General features: G+C 41.0%; 1 protein-coding gene across 7 annotated transcripts in view; it reads left to right on the forward strand.

Annotated features, from left to right (window-relative positions):
- The window catches only part of ZBTB37 (zinc finger and BTB domain containing 37), a 28,007-nt gene extending 9,810 nt beyond the window's left edge, over positions 1–18,197 (forward strand). For 5 of the 7 annotated variants that reach the window (XM_019724546.3, XM_088801572.1, XM_088801571.1 and 2 more), the window contains one exon: positions 573–18,197. In XM_019724546.3, the coding sequence (XP_019580105.1) occupies positions 573–1,061 (489 nt within the window). In that variant the 3' untranslated portion in view covers positions 1,062–18,197. The remainder of the gene's footprint in view (positions 1–572) is intronic. The other 2 variants (XR_016022709.1, XR_012492841.2) reach the window with 2 other exon arrangements.
- The last annotated feature ends 122 nt before the right edge of the window (positions 18,198–18,319 follow it).

Genomic DNA, 18,319 nt, shown 5'->3' on the forward strand with positions numbered 1-18,319 from the left:
TGTAGCTATTTAAATTTTAATTAATTGAAAGCAATTAACATGAGAAATTAAAAAAAAAACACATGAAAAATTTAGTTCCTCAGTCACACTAGCCATGTTACAAATGCTTAATAGCTGCATATGGCTAATAGCTACTCTATTAGATGGTGCTGATAAATAAACATTTCCATCATCACAGAAAGTTCTAGTCGACCAGTACTGTCTGAGTACCTACGTGATTATCTAGATATAGTTGCAAATTAGATTCCCAGAGGATGGTATGTGTGGCCTCAGGGTCTCCTGTCGCTGCAAAATAGAACATTCAATGGGGGGTTAATAAGAAGCATGCAGTTTGTTAGCCAGAAAGTAACTTTACTGTCTTGTTCTGTTATGGTAATGGAATATAGTGTCCTCAGATTTTTTTTTGTTATGTTAACATCTTTACTTTTTGGTAGTAATTAATTTCCTGTTTGGATCGCTACTACACATAGGCATATAGCTTCATAGCAGAGGTAAAAATAGATTTGCTTTCCTTTACCATGCCCACTTAGTCGTCTATGTTGTCGTGTGCTTGTCTTGCTCGCCTGGCACAGGTAGAAGAGTCCGCAGTGATGGGAATAAGCGGCTACGTGGAGTACCTCCGAGAGCAGGAAGTATCCGAGCGGTGGTTCCGGTACAACCCCCGTCTCACCTGCATCTACTGCGCCAAATCCTTCAACCAGAAGGGGAGCCTGGACCGGCACATGCGCCTGCACATGGGGATCACACCATTTGTCTGTCGCATGTGTGGCAAGAAGTACACCCGGAAAGATCAGCTGGAGTATCACATCCGCAAGCATACAGGCAACAAGCCCTTTCACTGTCATGTTTGTGGCAAAAGTTTTCCCTTCCAGGCCATCTTGAATCAGCACTTTCGCAAAAACCACCCTGGCTGTATACCCCTGGAGGGGCCTCATAGCATCTCCCCTGAAACAACTGTCACATCTCGAGGACAAGCTGAGGAAGAGTCCCCTTCACAAGAAGAGACAGTTGCTCCTGGGGAAACGGCCCAGGGCTCTGTGTCCACCACTGGCCCAGACTGAAACATCGAGGGGGAGGGGGCAGACCCTCTTCCCCTTTGGGCCGTGAGCAGCCAGCATCGGCCATGGGCTGGTACTTTGATTCACAAAATGCCACATCACTCAATCGGAAGATGTTGCCAAACTAGAGGACCAGCAACATCCACGAAAGCACTAGAGGCTTTTCCCCTCCTCTTCCCACCTCACTCTTTGGAAAATTATCAAGCAAATCACCTTTCTAATTCAGGGATCAACAGCCTTGGTTTGTTAACTTTATAAGAAAAGAAATTTTTTAACAAAACAATGACAAATGGTCATTTATCTACCAGTCACGTTTGAAGACTGTACTTTGGTCCATATCATCCTCGTGGCTGTAGTTGCCCAGATCTAAAACGCAGCATGAGCCTTGATCATCTGAACCAGCCAATCACAAGTGAGAAGGAAGTAGTCATGATGGTGACGATGAGGAATCTCTTCCTTCCTTGCCAGAACATGCAGTTTCACATTTCAAGGAAAAAAAAAAGAATCTTGGTGCTTCTTACTGTTTTGAAAGGTTAGACCTTATCTTTATCCTGATCGGGCATCTCATACTTTGCCGGATTGTTTCGTGTAAGCAGCCATCTTGGAGCGTTTGGTGGGCAGCATCCCCGGAAGCACTTTAGGCAACTGGAAGTGAAATGAGCAGCAGTGTTTGCAATAGGTACTGCTACACTTCGGGGTTCGAGTGCTGTGTGGAGGTGAGGGGAGCAGGGAAGGAAGTCTTTGGTTTGCAAATGTGGAACAGCACAGAGCCTACTGCAACTTACTGATTGGAATTTGTAAACCATAGTGCTTGTGTATCTTTGGGTGTTAGGAGATGACTCTAGTCCAGATGCATTAATGTGTTAGGCTGACTACCAAAGTTTCATCCAGTCTCTGGCTCCTAGTTTCACGTAACAGCAATATTATAATACATCAAAAATGTCACTTTCCAGTGAAATGAGCCTGGGTTGTATCTTAAATCCACAGGTCTCCATATTTGATAATTTTTATATGAAGTTTTAAACATTTTTTTCTGCGGTATCGTGGTTGAAAAAATTCAACGTTATGGTTCCTACTGCAACCACAAATCCATTTCCTTCTACATATGTGATAGTTCATATTTTCAGTCCAATAGAAGAACCTCACTAAATCCATGTCTCATGTCTGCAAACCTAGTAAGTCATAAACCAACCACCAGCAAATTGCTGGTGACTCCAAGAGCTTTGCTTTTTAATAATACAGTACAGGGCATTTACCAGAAAACATCATGCACAGTCATGTTGCAATAAACTGATCAAGGCGTCAGTTTTGATCAGGTTTGGTTACTTAATCATTCCTAAGATTTTTAAAACTTCAAGGGACCTTTTTGGTAATTCTGGGTATTTCAGAGATTCTTCATCCGGCACTGAGTCAGAACGAACTTACCAAACATAGTTTTAGATGCCCTGTATTGCATGCAGAGAATAAAGGAGGATTACTAATGGATGCAGGCAAGTAGATGCTTACAAGTGCAAATAGAAAAGAAAAATTGCTAGCTTCTCTTAATGATCATTAATATTTTAAGAGTATTTAAATGTGTAGTGGTTTAAGAAATTGTTTTGGTGCAGAGGCATTGATAATTTTAAGAGATTTCGGAGAGGGGCTGGTCACGCCTGCACTGGTGAGCCATTTGTGAGAATATTACTAGTGTGCTCCCTTCCTGAGGATGCTTTGTGATTGTGGAAAGGAGGGTAGAAAAGATGGCATTTCTTGGATAATAGGAAAATGGAGTGCAAAGGGTAAGTCTTAAGCAATCTGGGAATTGTACATACACGTACAGTTGCACCGTATCAATAGAGAATGGTTATTTTCTGGAAAAACAGAAATGCATCTTTTTATAGGAATGTAATGATGCTACCATTTTTTAAGAGCCTACCCTCAAACATAGTGTTGAAGCTTTATTTTATCTTTAGAAGACATAGACTGGGGCATTCTCTTTCGTTGGACAACAGGTGAAAAATCACTTAGGGCCCTTTTAGGGACCAGCTATGCTCTGTGGCCTAGAAAAAGAGGAGTTGAAATTAGACTGAAATCTTGAGGGAAACATTTCAACTGGTAGTCAAGGCTTTCAGTGGACTCTGCCATCACTAAATAGGCGAGAAGTATACAACATGCTGCTCTAGATGGAGCTTTTCAGCCTACCAAAAAAAGACTAAATCCATCCTACTTTTAAGAAGTAGTATGCTGGAAAGTTCTTTATTGCTTTGTTAGTTTCTTAGATTTTATGTGAGAAAGTAGAGCTTCTTAAACGATTACCAAATTGTAAAGGTGAAGTGCAGTAATTTCTGTAAAGACAAACTTTGCAACATTTGTCAATACTCCATCCAGGGTTAGCAGCAAACACTTTAAATGAAGTAGGGACTCTCTAACAATGTGGAAATGCTACGAGGGTTTGGTGGGTTCCCGCTCCCTTCTCATTCACTTCTAATAGCTTTTGCTGCATTGATACTGTGAATAGAGTGCTTCTCGGTCACCTGGGACCATGTCAGCACTATTGTGTTTGCTGGGTCTCTCCTCCTAACTGGTCTAGCCCAGAACTGTGAGATTCATGAAAATTCAAGCCAGGCCAGCTTTTAAACAAATTCAAGTTTCTGATAGCAATTTTCCCATTTTGGTTAGAAGAGATATTATTATTCTAAATAACTATCCAAGATTCTTACGTAGATTCACTGTGACATGTACTAGTTCTTAGCTCACAGCACTGTAGGGTCCTAGGAGTTAGCAGTGTTCTGTCTACATTAGTGACTGACTGTGTTGTGGGCACAGAGGATACCTCCCTTATGGGTGTATGTACTAAATGGACTTGAGCTAATGCTGAAACCTCCTTACCAAATCTTAACTTGCACATGTCACCTTGTGAAGGGAACTGCATTAGCAATGAGAGCTAAATCATCACTGAGTGCTTTAAGGCCGTGAAATAGCAAACACTGGGACTTCTTTCCTTCATTGAGTGGCTCTTCATAGCGAAGGAGCCACCCAATGTTCTCAGCAAAAGAAGAGATGGCAGTGTGGCAGTCTGCTTTCATTCCAAGGGGCGCCTTTGATCTCTCGGAACTCGCGGATCACACACATCACTGGCACCAACAGTAACAGAACACTACGTAGGCACAAAGGCTCTTTCTGATGACCTGTTCTCTCTTTACTCAGAACCATATTTACCTCTGAACTGAGCTGAGATTTATTGTATGTAAGATGCAAACGACCCCCAAGCCATTTCATTGGACCAGAGTGTTTAATCTAATCTTGAATACAGAAAATAAATTAGTTATTATAGGCTAGAGATTAAAGAAGGGAGATAGCAGTTAAAGCAGTTTTCTTGTTTGTGTTTTTGTTTTTGTTTTTTTTTTGGTATTTTTTAATGTTTCTTGTTCCCTCTACATCAGTGAAACATGGTTTTCCAAAGATGGCATGACAATAGAAATAAACCGTTTTCCTCCTAACTTAGTAGTTGAAATTTGGACTTGGTTGGAAGTGATCTGGCAGAAATATGAAATTCATCCTTAATAGCTGAATAGTCTTTGATCAAAAATCACTTTTAAAAAGTTTTAGCTGTTACTTGATAGTAATTTTGTTTCTTTTAACTGTTAAAAACCATTTTGTTTGACTAGAAGATCTAACTTAAAGAAATAGAAATAGCAGGTAATGAAAAGGAAAATAAATTGAATAGTTTACCTCTTAATTATAGTGGAAAGGCTTTTAATCAGGAAAGAGTTGGAATCTTGGAAGTTTTTCTTTTTTCAGACACAACAGACGTGGTTTTTTTCCTCCTTCTCAAACATCCTTTTCCTTATCTGTTATTTAACTTGTTCAAGAACTAACAGATAAGTCTTTACTAACTTTAAAAACAGAGCTCTTATGCTAAATGGGAAAGAGTGCAAAATATTGAAGTATTTTGGTTGCTGAGATTTAGAAAAGGGACGAGAAGCAATTTAGCCAGGTAAATCCCTAAATTTGAGAGGATGCCCCTTAGCAAAGTATATCTCTGGGATTTATGGATTAGGTCAGGGTTCCACAAACTGCTTTCCTCCGGCCAAATCCTGAGGCCACCTGTTTGTGTAAAGGAAGTGATAGTGGCATAGTGCCCCAGTTACTCATTGAGGTATTTATTGCATGTGGCTGCTTTCTACTCTCATAGCAAAGTTGCGTCCTTGTGACCGAGACCACATGGCCTGCAAAGCCTAAAATACAGTATTTACTATCTGATACTTGACAGAAGAATTTGCCAGCTTCAGAATTAGGCTTGGAGGAATTACCCCCAAAATTCATCAATCCTGCCATTTTGCCTTTATATATTCATAAATTTAAAAAGGTTTTCGATTCATATCGCCATATATAGGTCACTTTCTTGACAGAGTTTGCCATCTTTCTCTCGTTCCTTTTCTCACAACCCTCTCTGAGCTCCTTAATGATTCCCATTGCTTTAAGAGCATTTGGAATAGGCTTACCTTGCCTCAGAGGTGCAGGTAGATTAAAGTCTAGGGTGGTAGTTACAGATATAACAAAGTAATTTTAAAAAATAATTCCCACGCAGTGATGTAAGGTTAAGTGAGTACCATGTTTACATAAATTACTGTAAAAAAAAAACAACTAATTTTTTTATAAATCAGTCTTGCCATTCCTCTGGGTTAACTTGAACCGGTTTGCATAATGATGGCAAGGATGAATTTATTCCCATTAGTATTAAAAATTTATTTCTGTTATAATAAGTGGTTTGATTCTTATCCAAAGTACTGTTTTTCTAGATTAGAAGCCTTTAATCTTTGCTTGTACTGTAAGTCTTCACTTTAATTTTCTCAAGTAAACTCACTCTGTTCCATGTGGAGTAGTAAAAAGCCACATCGTCCTTTTCTTTTTCTAATGAATGTTCTAAAACATTAGGAAACATCTGAGGATTTCAAATTCTTCTGAGACCTATCTTCCAATTTCTGTTGCTGTCTGTAATTCTCTTGAACATATATTGGGTCTTACATATTTGTGTTGTGAATGTTTATTCTTACCGTTCAAATTGCTTATTCATGCTAGATGTGGAAAAAATGGGAAATGTTAGGATAACAATAAATAATTCTTTGCAAAAGGAGGGTATATTTGTTCCCCATTTGGAAACAATACATGGTCTTCTGAGTTCGGTTTACTTACACGAATGAAGTGTTCGAGGCCATGCTGATACAATGCAGTGAGTTCGATTCTTATTTGTGGTAAGCTCCACAGCACACACAAAGTTTGGATGAGTGACCTAGCCTTCTGGAGGGCACCTCTTCACTACTTACATTGGATATTAGTACGTTTTATATGATATACCCTCTTAGTAATGAATAGTCTTTATCTGTAAGGTTCCAGAATATTCGCCTAGATTAGCTCCAGCTTGTCTTAGAGCCCTTCTACTCATAGTAATAGCGAGTCCTTGAGATTTTGGAGCGTTGCTTTTCTGATTAATCCGGGTCACAGGACTTGGGAAAGAGCCCAGTGAGTCAGTCATCTGCACGCAGGTCTGTCTGCAGGTCTGCCTGAGGCCGTGGTGGTAGATGTCATTTAAATAGGAATCTGTTGAAAGCAGTGGAGTTTGCCAAGCATTATGGCTTCTTTGTGAATTATCAGTCTCACGTTGTGCATTCTTTGCTTTCTATCTAGTCTCTTTCACTGTTCTCAATCTTCTTATTCTTAATTGGTGCTTTCCCCAGGGCCAGTCTTTTTACTTTACAGTAAGTAGATTTTCTTGCCCAGGACAAGCCAAAGTTGGAAGTTATGAGTACTTTGAAACACTTGACCTAGTTACATTCCAAAGGATGTAATTAGTAGGAACAATGATATCAAAACCTGGAAGATACCTGTACAGACTCTCCAGTTGTATTGTGTAGGCAGACTATGTTTTCCTTCAACTGGGAGGAACAACAACGACTTAAAAGGCAAATAGTACTACACAGTGTCCTCACAGAGGGTACATATGGAAATAAATTTCTTCTCGCACATCTTTCCCATTATATAAGAAATACCTCCCATCTTAACACGGTTAAGAAAGGCCCACTAGCTCAAAAGAGTGGAAGCTGTAAACAACAAAGTAGAAGTTACAAAGGCAGAGCAGTTATGAAAAATACAAAAGTTTTCTAATGCTTGCTTCTTTCACCATCTAGTGAAGAGAGATGTATGTACAGCATCTCATGTGGCCAACAGCACAATTTAATATACTGTGAATCTTAGAATCTGAATTAATCCATAATGCCAAAAGTGAAGTATCTCATGGAAAAATATTTCTCTCTGTGAAGTTACTTACCTTAAGTGATAGGTAGCATACTGGGGAATCTGCTCCATTAAGTAATTAGTAAGTACTTTTGGGTCCCAGACAATGCTTGGAATTTGTATAACAAAAGTGATTTTAGGCATAGTTTAGATGTGGCTTCCTGTACTTGAGAATCCTAAACCCACTTGGTTGGAGTCTGGATGAATGCTTTTTCAAAGCCTGCACTTTTCACTAGAGATACAAGATCAAAAAGAAGGGACCAGAATTAACTGTACCAAGTGCGTTAGTGACATAATCACAGTTAATCCTGAAAATCCTGTGTGGTAACAACAGTAGAACTCAAAGGAGCTTACTTGTTCTGAATGCTTTCTGTGTGCCAGGCACAGTTGTATGTGCCTCACACTGATCAACTCTAATCCTATGACAATCCCATGAGGGTAGATACTGTTGTTATCTTCATGTTAGAAAGGAGAAAGCAGATGCAGAGAGGTAGACCCTGCAGTTTCACACTAGAGTTGACACTCTTAATAGATTGTGTTGCCTTTAATAGATATAATTATACCACGTACAGATGAGGAAACGATGAGCCCGAGGTCACACAGTGGATAAATCTGACAGCCAAGACTTACCAGCCTGATTCCAAAGCCCAGACTATCTCCACTGCATCATGCTGACTGTTTACTAATAGAGAATTGGGGTGAACTGGAACATACAATAGCGAGTAACAGTACTGCTTATGGTGAACTATTAATTCAACAAGAGGTTGGAAGATTTCTTCGAAAGCTAATGCAGTTGATCTCTGAGTAGATGTTGAATGATGAATGTTTCCTGGAGACATTGCCCACTGATTCAGAGGAGTCACCTGTTTGATAGGTCTAATGGTGGATGAAAGAATGAGTTACTACCAAGGCAAAACCTGACAGCTAGCATTCCAGTTATGTACTGCTGTGTACAGACTACCTAAACCATAGTGACTTAACACAACTGTTTTATGTATCTTGTGATGTTGGGGACCAGAAATTCAGGAGGGGCTCGTCTAGACAATGCTCCTGCTCCCTGTGGTGACCACTCAGGTCACTTGGTAGTATTTATTCAGCAGATGGTTGGACTGGTCTGGAGTATCCAAGAGGATGTCACTCACATGCTTTGGCAGGGAGGGCTAGCAGACTGGTGGGCTCGACAGGCCTCCTCTCCCTCTCTGGCATAGAGTCTCAGGGACTCTGTGGTCTCTCCATCAGGGCAGTCAGACTTATTAACAGTGGCAGCTCAGGCCTGCACGAGGCTGGAGAGGAGGTGCCAGTCCTCTTAAACGTCAGGCCCACAGGTGTCCTAGAGTCACCGCCATACACTGTTGGTCAGGGAAATCACCAGTCAGCCCAGATGCAAGGGGAGGGGAAATACCTTACCATTCGATGGAAGCTGTGTCAGGATTCGGGGGCCATCTTTAATCCGTTACAGGTAGTGTTCGTTTTTTTTGTCTGTCTTCCGTGTTCACTCATTCAAGTTCATGGTTTGTGCCATAGAAACCATTTATTATATCTGCTATTGAAGGAGCTAGAAGGAGGAGACCTGCAACAGATTTCATTAGTTACCAGCCCCCAAGTTTCATTTATCTTAGCCCCAAAGTTCCATTTTTGTCTTTTGTTCCCAGTTGTGAGCATTGGCCTCTTTCGTTTTGTTTTTCTGCAAAGCCGCGGTAACTGAACATGCTGAGACAGAAATGCCCCAGAGGGAGTGAAAAACTGTTCTGAACGTGATTTATCAGAGACGTCAGCTATATTTTAAGTTTACAAATAGGTGAAAACTCCTGTGGTATGGAAAATTTATATAGGTAATAAATCTCCTTCCACGGGAGTTTCTATTGAGTGCGCGAGGGATCCCAGTGTTGAGATAACGGAAAGTTTGGCCTACGTCTCCTAGCCCATCTTTACTACCACCGCACCACCCCTGGCTCAGTCTTGTGCTGGAGATGAGTGGGTTCATCCCACTCATTACCTGTTGGATGGGAAAATCCACTGCCCAATTTGGTATGTTGTTAATCCTTTAAAATTAGTGGTTGCTGCCAGCCTCTCATCTAAAATAACAGGTTTTATGGTATTTGGTTAATTTGTCAGATTCAGGATGCTTTATTATAACTCCTTGTGGCTTATCATCATTAGACTGTTACTGCCGTCATAAGAAACGGGCAGAGAATAAGTTCTGCACTAAAAATCATCATCCCCAAATCAGTACACTTTCTAAGAGAAGGAAGGTTTGGGATTATCCATCCGTTCCTCGTGCAGTGGATTGCTGGAGAGTTAGCTGGGAGGGCTTCTTGCTGGTCACCTCCAGTTATGTAGTAAAGAGATCTCTGGCCTTAGGCCTCAGGAATTGCAAATACAGGAACAAAAGGGGTACTCAGGGCTGAAGACTTCGTCCAGGGCTCTACAAAAAGCTGGGAAGAGAAAGAGAAGACTTGGGCATTCGTAGCTGGATAACCAGGGAGGGAATGCTTGAGGCATTTAGGCAGCAAGATGAATTAGGTTTTGTCAGGTAAAGACGGGCAAATTGTAATGAATAAAAATAAAGGAGCCTTCACATAGTCTTTTTGATCCACATTTCCACTCTGGTGTACCTCAAAATCTGCAATTTGTGACAGAGAAAGCCTTTGAAAATACATTGCCAGGGAATGAAAAATCTTATGGTAATGTATGTCTCTCGTTCTGGACTGGATAGCTCCCTGGGCCTCGTCTGGATTCTCTGCCTCTTACGTTTGAAAGCATCTGGTGGTTACACAAAAATTCTGTACTGTGGTCTTGAATTGCAAAAAAGAACAAAGTCAGAAGAAAGGGAACCTGTAGATTGACAAAATATTTGTTCTTTCTTTTCAGCATCACAAGTCTAAACCATTTCAAGCCAGTCACAACAACCTGAGTGAGTAGAAATTCCTTAAGGTTTAGATTTCTGCCTGTAGTTACATCTTAACGCAGATGTTTATGTCACATTTGAAGATGATCTACTGAGTTTCCTATAAGGTAACAGAACCCTAACTCTAGTGGTTCTTCAAGGACTACTTGAAACAGGATGAGAACACAGGGAACAAAGCTTCAAGTGTTTCCTCTGAAAGCTGAGATGCTAAAACAGGGGTCGCTTAAGAGTATGACTGAAATCCACCTCTAGAATGGCTATCAGTCAGATAGCAGAGATATTTAGGATTTATATGGTATTTCTAATATTTTTACAAAAATGATTTTAAATGATGTAACTTGAAGTTTAAAAAAAAAAAAAATGAGCCTGTTTTCTTTTTGGAAAACTAGCCCAATAAAAACACTAATATAATTCAATTGTATATGCATGTGTGTTGAACACAGAGTGGTATCATTCATGCAAATAACTTTTGTGGGAAGTTCGGCTATTTTCTTAATATCTTTTTCATAAATGTATGTTTATAAATATATTTACTCATCCGCTATGACCATGGTAGTTAGTATTAGAAGCATTTTGTTAGTTGTATCATTGACTCTCAAAATCTAATTCTTGGCACAGTAGGCTATGAGAGCTTTTTGTTGTCTTGTTTGTATTTTGGCTAAAGAATTTATTTCTTGCACTTTCTATTTATAAAGATGTTATTACACATTGCACCCACTTCGTGCAGCTGTTCTTCAGAGACAAAAGATGCAGGTATTAAAGTGAAATGTCTCTTTAAAAGCCTGGTGAAAGGAGGGGTCCTCAAAATAACCAGCCTGGCTTGCATCTACCTGAGAAGAGCTGGGGTACAGTACAAAACTTAGATTGAAAGTAACTGTTGGGAGAGGCGTGCTGTTGCAGCACTTGCAATGCTGTTGTGAGTTGCCAGCTATGTGTATGTGATTTTATGTGTGCATGTGAGAAAAAGGTGTCTGATGAAGGCGGATAAGCCAACGTAGAATATTCTACCTCCCGTGAAAGACTGAGCATATTCCCAGGTTGTCCTGTAGCCCCGTGGGCAGGAGGCTGGATGCCTCAGCCACCGTGCACCCCATTCTCTTCTGTACTCGCTTCAGTTCCTCTACCTCTGAGCACTTGGCTGAAGAAAGAGTGTAGCTTTCTGTAGCAAGGAAAATATAGAGGCTGCAGTATCGAGTTCTCCTTGTCACATCTGGATGTTAACGTTTGCCTCTGCTGCCCAAATCAGTGTCAGAACACTTGGGTGTGGTGCTTTCGTCCATTGGCTTCTATTTGGCAAGAGTCACCAGTAGAAGTGGAGTCTTTCTGTTGTTTTCTAAAGACGCACCCAACTTCTAATGACGATGTGAAAAAGTCGTTGGAATCCTGAGTTTTCTTTTTCCCGTTGCCATTTGCAGTCCATTTTAGAGAACTGGGATATTAACCATATTTTCCTGATAATGAGCCTTCTGCTAGCACCTTGACGTGGGGGTGTGCGTGACATGGATTTTTGGATGACCTGTTTTGCTTTTCATCACTCCAAAGACAGATATTCCTGTTTTTGTTTTTTCTTAAGGATTAATGTATTTCATATTTAAGAGAGTTTTGTAAATCAACAGGAAGAAGACAATCAGGGCAGAAGAGGGCACGGGCTGTGAAGAGTGGATGTGTGTTTGTTTACAGTCTGTCCTCTCCTCATGGCGTATGGGGTGTGGGTTTTGTTAGTGAGGCCTTGGTCACTTCGTGGCATGAAAATAGTCTCTGACATTGTCTTCTAGAACTTTTATAATATTTGTTGTTTTTTCATATTTTTTAATCCATCTAGAATTTGTTGTATTTGCTTTTTAGTGTGGCCCAGGTATCCAACTTTGTTTCACTCCATGAAGACCCAATTGTTTTAAAATCTTTCCTTAAATGGCTCGTTTTTTCTTCACTGATGTAAAATACTGTCTTTATCTGGACTCGATTCTATTGATCCAGTTATCTTTTCCTGTACCTGTACCAGTACCATTATCACACTGTGTCATTCCCGTTGCTCTATAGTGTATTTTGATATCGGGTAAGGTAAGCTCCTGCTCTTTGATCTTCTTTTTCATACACTTCATAGGTATTCTTCATATTTTCTCTACCAAATGTCAACTGACTACTTTTGTTAAAAAACCATCTTGGGATTTCAATAGGATTGCATTGAATTTGTCAATTGAGGAGAATTTGTCAATTGAGGAGAATTGACATCTCTACAACATTCTAGAAATACGGTATCTCACGTCATGTGTTCATTTCTTCTTCCTGTCTGTCCTTCAGTAGAGCTTTAATGTTTTCATCACATACGTCTTACACAGTTTTTGTTAAATTTATTCCTAGGTACTTTACGCATTTTTTATTGATATTATAGGCGGGTCCTTCTTCCACTTTTCAGTCAGTTATTCATGGTATGTAGCAAAGCTATTGAGGTTTGCACGGTGATCTCTTGATTTTGTATCCAGCCATCAATTCTCATATTACTTCCAATAAAAGATTAGTTGACTCACTTGGGCTTTTTAGGTTGTCCATCATTTCATATGCAAATACGTTTTGTTTCTTCCTTTCCAGTGCTTCATTTTTCTCATTAAATTGATTAGGACCCTCTACAGTGATGAGTAGGAGCAGTAATAACAGGCATCCTTCTGTTATTCTTGACTGAAAAACAACACAGCTGTTTAGGTGTCTGGTAGATACTTTTGGTTTCTTTCCTACTTCTAAGAGTCATTAGGAATTATCTATTGAGTGTTAGCTAATACAGTGAATAAAATGTATAGCCAGCTGCATGCAAGATCCTCAGTCCGGTTGTATGACGAGTCAAAGGACGAGTAAACAGCATGGAAGGCCTGTCCTGAAGGCTTGCCTGAGGCTGGACAGCCCACTTCCAAGGTGGCTGTCCAGGTGGTGCCGGTTGTTGGAGGGCGGCCTCGGTTCCTCCCCATATGGACCTGTCCACATGCTTGACTGAATGTCTTCACAACACAATGGCTGGCTTCCTCCGGAGGGAGCCATCTGGCAAACAGTAGGAGCTTCTGTTTTCCACGAACATTCAATTCCTGACCATTTGTCGCCTAGGTTAGAGCGGGGGTCCTCATATTTCACCAAGTTTTTATTTGTAATCTTCCTGCTCTGCCATTGACAGTAGTGAAAGCACTCAGCATTCATCCAGCATCTAGTGGACCCTAAGGGAAGCGAGCAGTGAGGACACATTTCATCGGATGCCAGTGGCCACGCCTCTCTGGTAACGGGTGTAACGGACATAACAGATGTAATGCTTGTACCCTAACGGGGTCCCGAGCCTCCCAAGCCAGATATTCCTGTTTTTAATGCTGATACTGTTATAATAATAGTCAAGATGGCCTCACTTGAATGTTGTGGGTGCCAAGAAATGTCGTTTCAGTAGGAAAATGCCACTAGCAGGCCTCCTAATCTTTACAGCCACGTGTAACTGCCAACTGACTGGCTGTTTGGGGAACGAGTACACTGAGCCACGTCTACCATTTGAACACTTGTTACAGCTGGGGAAGGACTGTTGGCCCCTTGATAGGTACCCTGGGAAGCTTTCTGCCTTTTCATTCGAAGGCACTGGCTGGTTGTAACGTCTAAACAGGGATTCTCTGGTTAGGTGTGAAAATGAGAGTGATCGTTTTTCAGATTTTTCAAGGTTGGCATCTCTGTTTCAGGTACTAGCTGATAAGTATTTCCTTACCCGCTGACTGGGTAGGGCAAGTGATGATTCCGACAGGATGGAATTCCAAACAGTGAGACAGCATTACTCATGGGTGACAACTGATCCCGATAGTAACCTTTCCCTGAATACACTATGACTCCTGGAGGGGGATGAGGCAGTAAACTCAATGTGAATCTATTCACCACAGCTGTTTTTTTCTAACAGTAGAATAACTGTCAGCCTACAAGCCATGTTAATGTCCTAGACTCAGGAATGAAGTCCTGCTTAGGAAAATTCTTCCTTCTGGCTTATCTTTTGTTTATGCCGAGTCTTGTCCTAGGCCTGTCCCCAGCTATTTTGCTGTACCTCATACTTAAGGAGCAGTCTTACCTAAATCAATAATTCACTGTTAGCATGTGGCCTCTTATAGCTAAAGTGATTTACATGAAAACAAAAATAAAAAAGTGAGAAATGCCTAGGGAGTTTCTTTGAGGCAGGTTAAATCTGTGAATCTGGGAGCAAGCATGGGGGCTTACCTTTCCTCCCTCTGCTGGGTGAACACTGGCCTCCACGCTTTCTATTCCAGAGCCAGTCGACTCCATCTTGACTGCGTGCTGTGATCATCTGGGGCATTTAAAAAACCACTGACATTCACGTTTAATTGGTCTGCTGTGCAGCCTGGGTTTGAAAAGCTCCCCCGATCATTCTGATGGGCAGCCAAGGATGAGAATCACTGTCTGGGGACCCTGGGGTATTTGGCAGGGTAACCTTAATATGTTTCTGTCTTTCTCATAAGATCCCTTTATTGATACCCCAGGCATGGCTCTGGGTTTAAAGCTTCCAGTAGGCCAAGGCAAAGGTGATACAATGGATCATCCATTTGTCCTCACATATTGGAGAGAGAGGTTGCCATCCATCCAGTTCCCTTTCAATACCAAACATAAAATATGCAAAAGTCAGCAAAACAAATTTTCAAAGTCTGGTCTCCAGAGTCCTCTTTCCTTTGCATATTATTTCAGTGGAGATTTGTTAACTCTGCTAGCTAAAATAGAGCCCTTGAACTTATTAAAAGAGCCAAGCCCAAGCCACCTAGGGTGATTTCTATTTGCAAAATAAACAAGAAGCATTGTTAAAGTTAATGGAGAAAGAAATGACTCCTTCCTGGGGTGATGATAATACATTTGATTATTTGTCTCTTAGCATGTCTTCTAAGTGGGATTTCAATGTAAAGTGACTTTCACTTTTCCTTACTTCTTTGCAAATGAAATGCACTAGCTAATATTTCTAAATTTACATGAAATGTGAAATGACTCATTTTAGCATCTTTGTTGCAGGCTGTCACAGACCTAATCCAGTGACTCCCAAATGAGGTTCTTTCATTCTTCCCACCGATAGTAAAGACCCCTGCCCATGGCAGACCTCCCACGTGGTAAGGGGAAGGGGAACTGTTTGATTACCCTTTAAAAATGGGAATCACTGTTCAAACTAACTAGCTACCAAGTGATTTCTAATCATGAAAGAGAGCTGTGTTTAAGAACAGGTTTAAATATAGCAGTTTCTCTTCTAGGAGAATTTTAGGCACCGTAGAAATTTTCACTCATATATTGCCTACAAATAATGGACCATTTAAATGTCAAATAGGTGGTCTGTTTGAGAAGAACAAGTGGGTGGAAGGAAAGATTGGTTAGTGCAGAGGACTGAGTTAGCCTCAGGCTATGACATTTCATTATGGTAACTTTAAGGCCTGGCTATTTACTTAGCATGTAAATGCTGCAATGTCACTTATTAAAAAACTCCTCCCTATGCCTTAGAAAATTTGCGAAGGCTTCCTGATATTGGTGGGATTGAAAAGCAGTAGCCTCTGGGACTTGTCTGTATCCGGAGAGTAGCCCGTCGGGTTTTCATGCTGAAGAACATTGTAGAATACTGTGAAACATCATTGAGCTTTGTGCAAATCATACCACACTGGATTTTGAGAGTGGGGGGAGTAGAGGAAGTGGATGGGAAAGTACTGGTAAAAAAAATAAATATATAATCTTGTACTATATTTTAAGTCAGGAGTGAAACAAAATTCTCTATTGGGACTGTGAAGTTCGGTCAAGTTTTTCTGCCTTTCTGGGTTGGCTTGCTGATTCCTCTGAAACCTCTAAGAAATTTTTCCTGGAACAGCTAAACAAATGCTAGTCTCACTACACAGTTTCACCCCCCTACCCAATCCCCCTACTCTCAGCAAAAGACGGACATTCCCCAACTGTAGGCAGAAGCAGTGTGTTCTGTCTCCGTTCACTGACTTTTCATCTGTCATGGTCTATTTTCACAGTTTTAGCCTGTTCCATCATGTTGTGATCTAATAGCAGGACTTAAATAGATCTGCCAGTTCAGTCAGGACCCAATGGCTTCTTTAGGAATCTTAAAACCAGAACTCTCAGTTTTTGGCATGTTGGCATAAGCGAGTAAAGGGAGACGTGCATTGGAAGAGCACTAGAATCAGCTCTTCCTGATTTCAGGGTGGGACCCACTCGAGCTCTGCCTCTGGGAGAAGAGAAGGCTGAGGGTTCAAAGACAGTCATGCGGCCGAAACTCAGTTTCCTTCAGATGGACATGGTCTGGAAGAAATCTGTCAAGTGTTCTCTATGGTGCTTATAGGGTGGGTGACAGCTGTCCCCCATCTACCTGTTCCTGGCGCTGTGCCTTCCCACTGGTCACTGTGAAAAGCAGATCACACTGGACTCAAAGGTCAGAATCCAGGTCAATTTCCCCCCCTCCGCATCTTGAGCCCGTCACTTCTTCGCATAGCTAATAATGTAGCATTGACTTCTCTTTGGAAAACTCTGGGGTTTGTCCAAGAAACAGTAAAGCATTTAAAGGAAACAGTCAGTGGTAGCTACTAAATAAAGAGATTATAGGGCGATTCACTTCCCCTCGGCTGATAGGAATTGATAGCAAGGCTCAGCGATGCCCCCTCTGCCTGACATTTAGAAGCTACCATAATGCTTGTAAGCAACAAACTTACCTAACATTTTCCCACAACTTGCTAATCAAGGATTCATGTTAAAACAGACAATCAATTTCTAAAATCTTGTTCTCCCTGAAAGGGAATGAGAGTTTTTAACTATAAGAACCTACCAGTCTGTTTTTTCCCTTTGAAAAAACTAACATTTAAGGTTTGTTTCTTTCATCTGCAGCGATTACTCCAAATCGCTGAAAGATGCCTCAGAAAAGTCAGTGAGCCAGGCTCGCCCTCTCGCACCTCTGGGGTGCTGGGCTGCGTTTGTGCATCTTATTTCCTTAGAGAATATCTGTTTTTATTATGACCTTAATTATAAATACCTATATATAGGAATAGGACTTTCTCTCTCCCCACCTTCTTTTAATCATTATCACTTAAGTGTAAACCACACTTCCCCCCACCCCCTTTTACTGAAAAAAAAGAAAGCACTTTAATTCCTAAGGAGAGTGGCTGTTCCTGGCCCTAGAGCCAGATTACTTCAGGAGGAGAGTGAGGAGGGAGAACTCTTGCCAGATCCTGTGAAATTAACCAAACACCTTAATGTAAACACACAAATAATAACATCCATTTTTAAGCTGCCCCCAAACCTTGCCAAAGGGGGGAAAAAAAACACAACCTTATGAAAAAGTTCAAAATGCCAACTGATTTGAGAAGTTTCACTGAAGAAAATACCCAATATTGACTTATTTTCTCAGCTATCAAATTGTCAGAAACTTCTGGGTTGTTTTGTGGGAGGCTGAGTTTTTTGTTGTTGTTAAAAAGTCAATGAAAACACAAAGGCTACATAAGATGTGAGCTTGACGTATGTTATTTCTAAGGATCAGATTGGTTCTCACCCTTGATTTGACAGGTGTTCTCGGCCTCTCCTCCTGGAGGTTCTCTCCTTCCCCTGATGACAAGCCAATACTTCTTGGGGGGGGGGGTTGCATGTCTCCTAGAGCCCCAGCCCTGTGTGTCGGGGGAGGGGGGCGGGCAGGAGGGTGGGCAGAGACTCGGGTTGGGGGAGGGAGAGTCAGAGAAAGAGTGAAGATAAGGGTTTATATAAACATATTTAAAGCAGCTTAGCAAAAGCTTTCTTGTTGAACAGCTTTAAGAACAATGTGAATGAAATCTTAGCAACTTGGTTAGTAACCTGAAAAGTCTATTAATGTATACTTGAAATTCTGTTTGTATAAAAATACATTTTCCTCTTTATTTTAACACTGTGTAAAAGAACATTATGCATGTGAGTGGTCTGAGAATTAAATGGTTTAATACTCAGATTTGAATCTCTGTCTTTTCTGTACATAGATTAATTTGTTTTAAATTGTTGGATTCTTTTACTGTGACAGGACTACCAAGATTTCAAGCCCCTCCCCCTGGCCCTCGCATGACGATGCAGT

Source organism: Rhinolophus sinicus, chromosome 11 (genome assembly GCF_057876585.1).
Source record: "Rhinolophus sinicus isolate RSI-liver-muscle chromosome 11, RSI-T2T, whole genome shotgun sequence".
Lineage (NCBI taxonomy): Eukaryota > Metazoa > Chordata > Mammalia > Chiroptera > Rhinolophidae > Rhinolophus > Rhinolophus sinicus.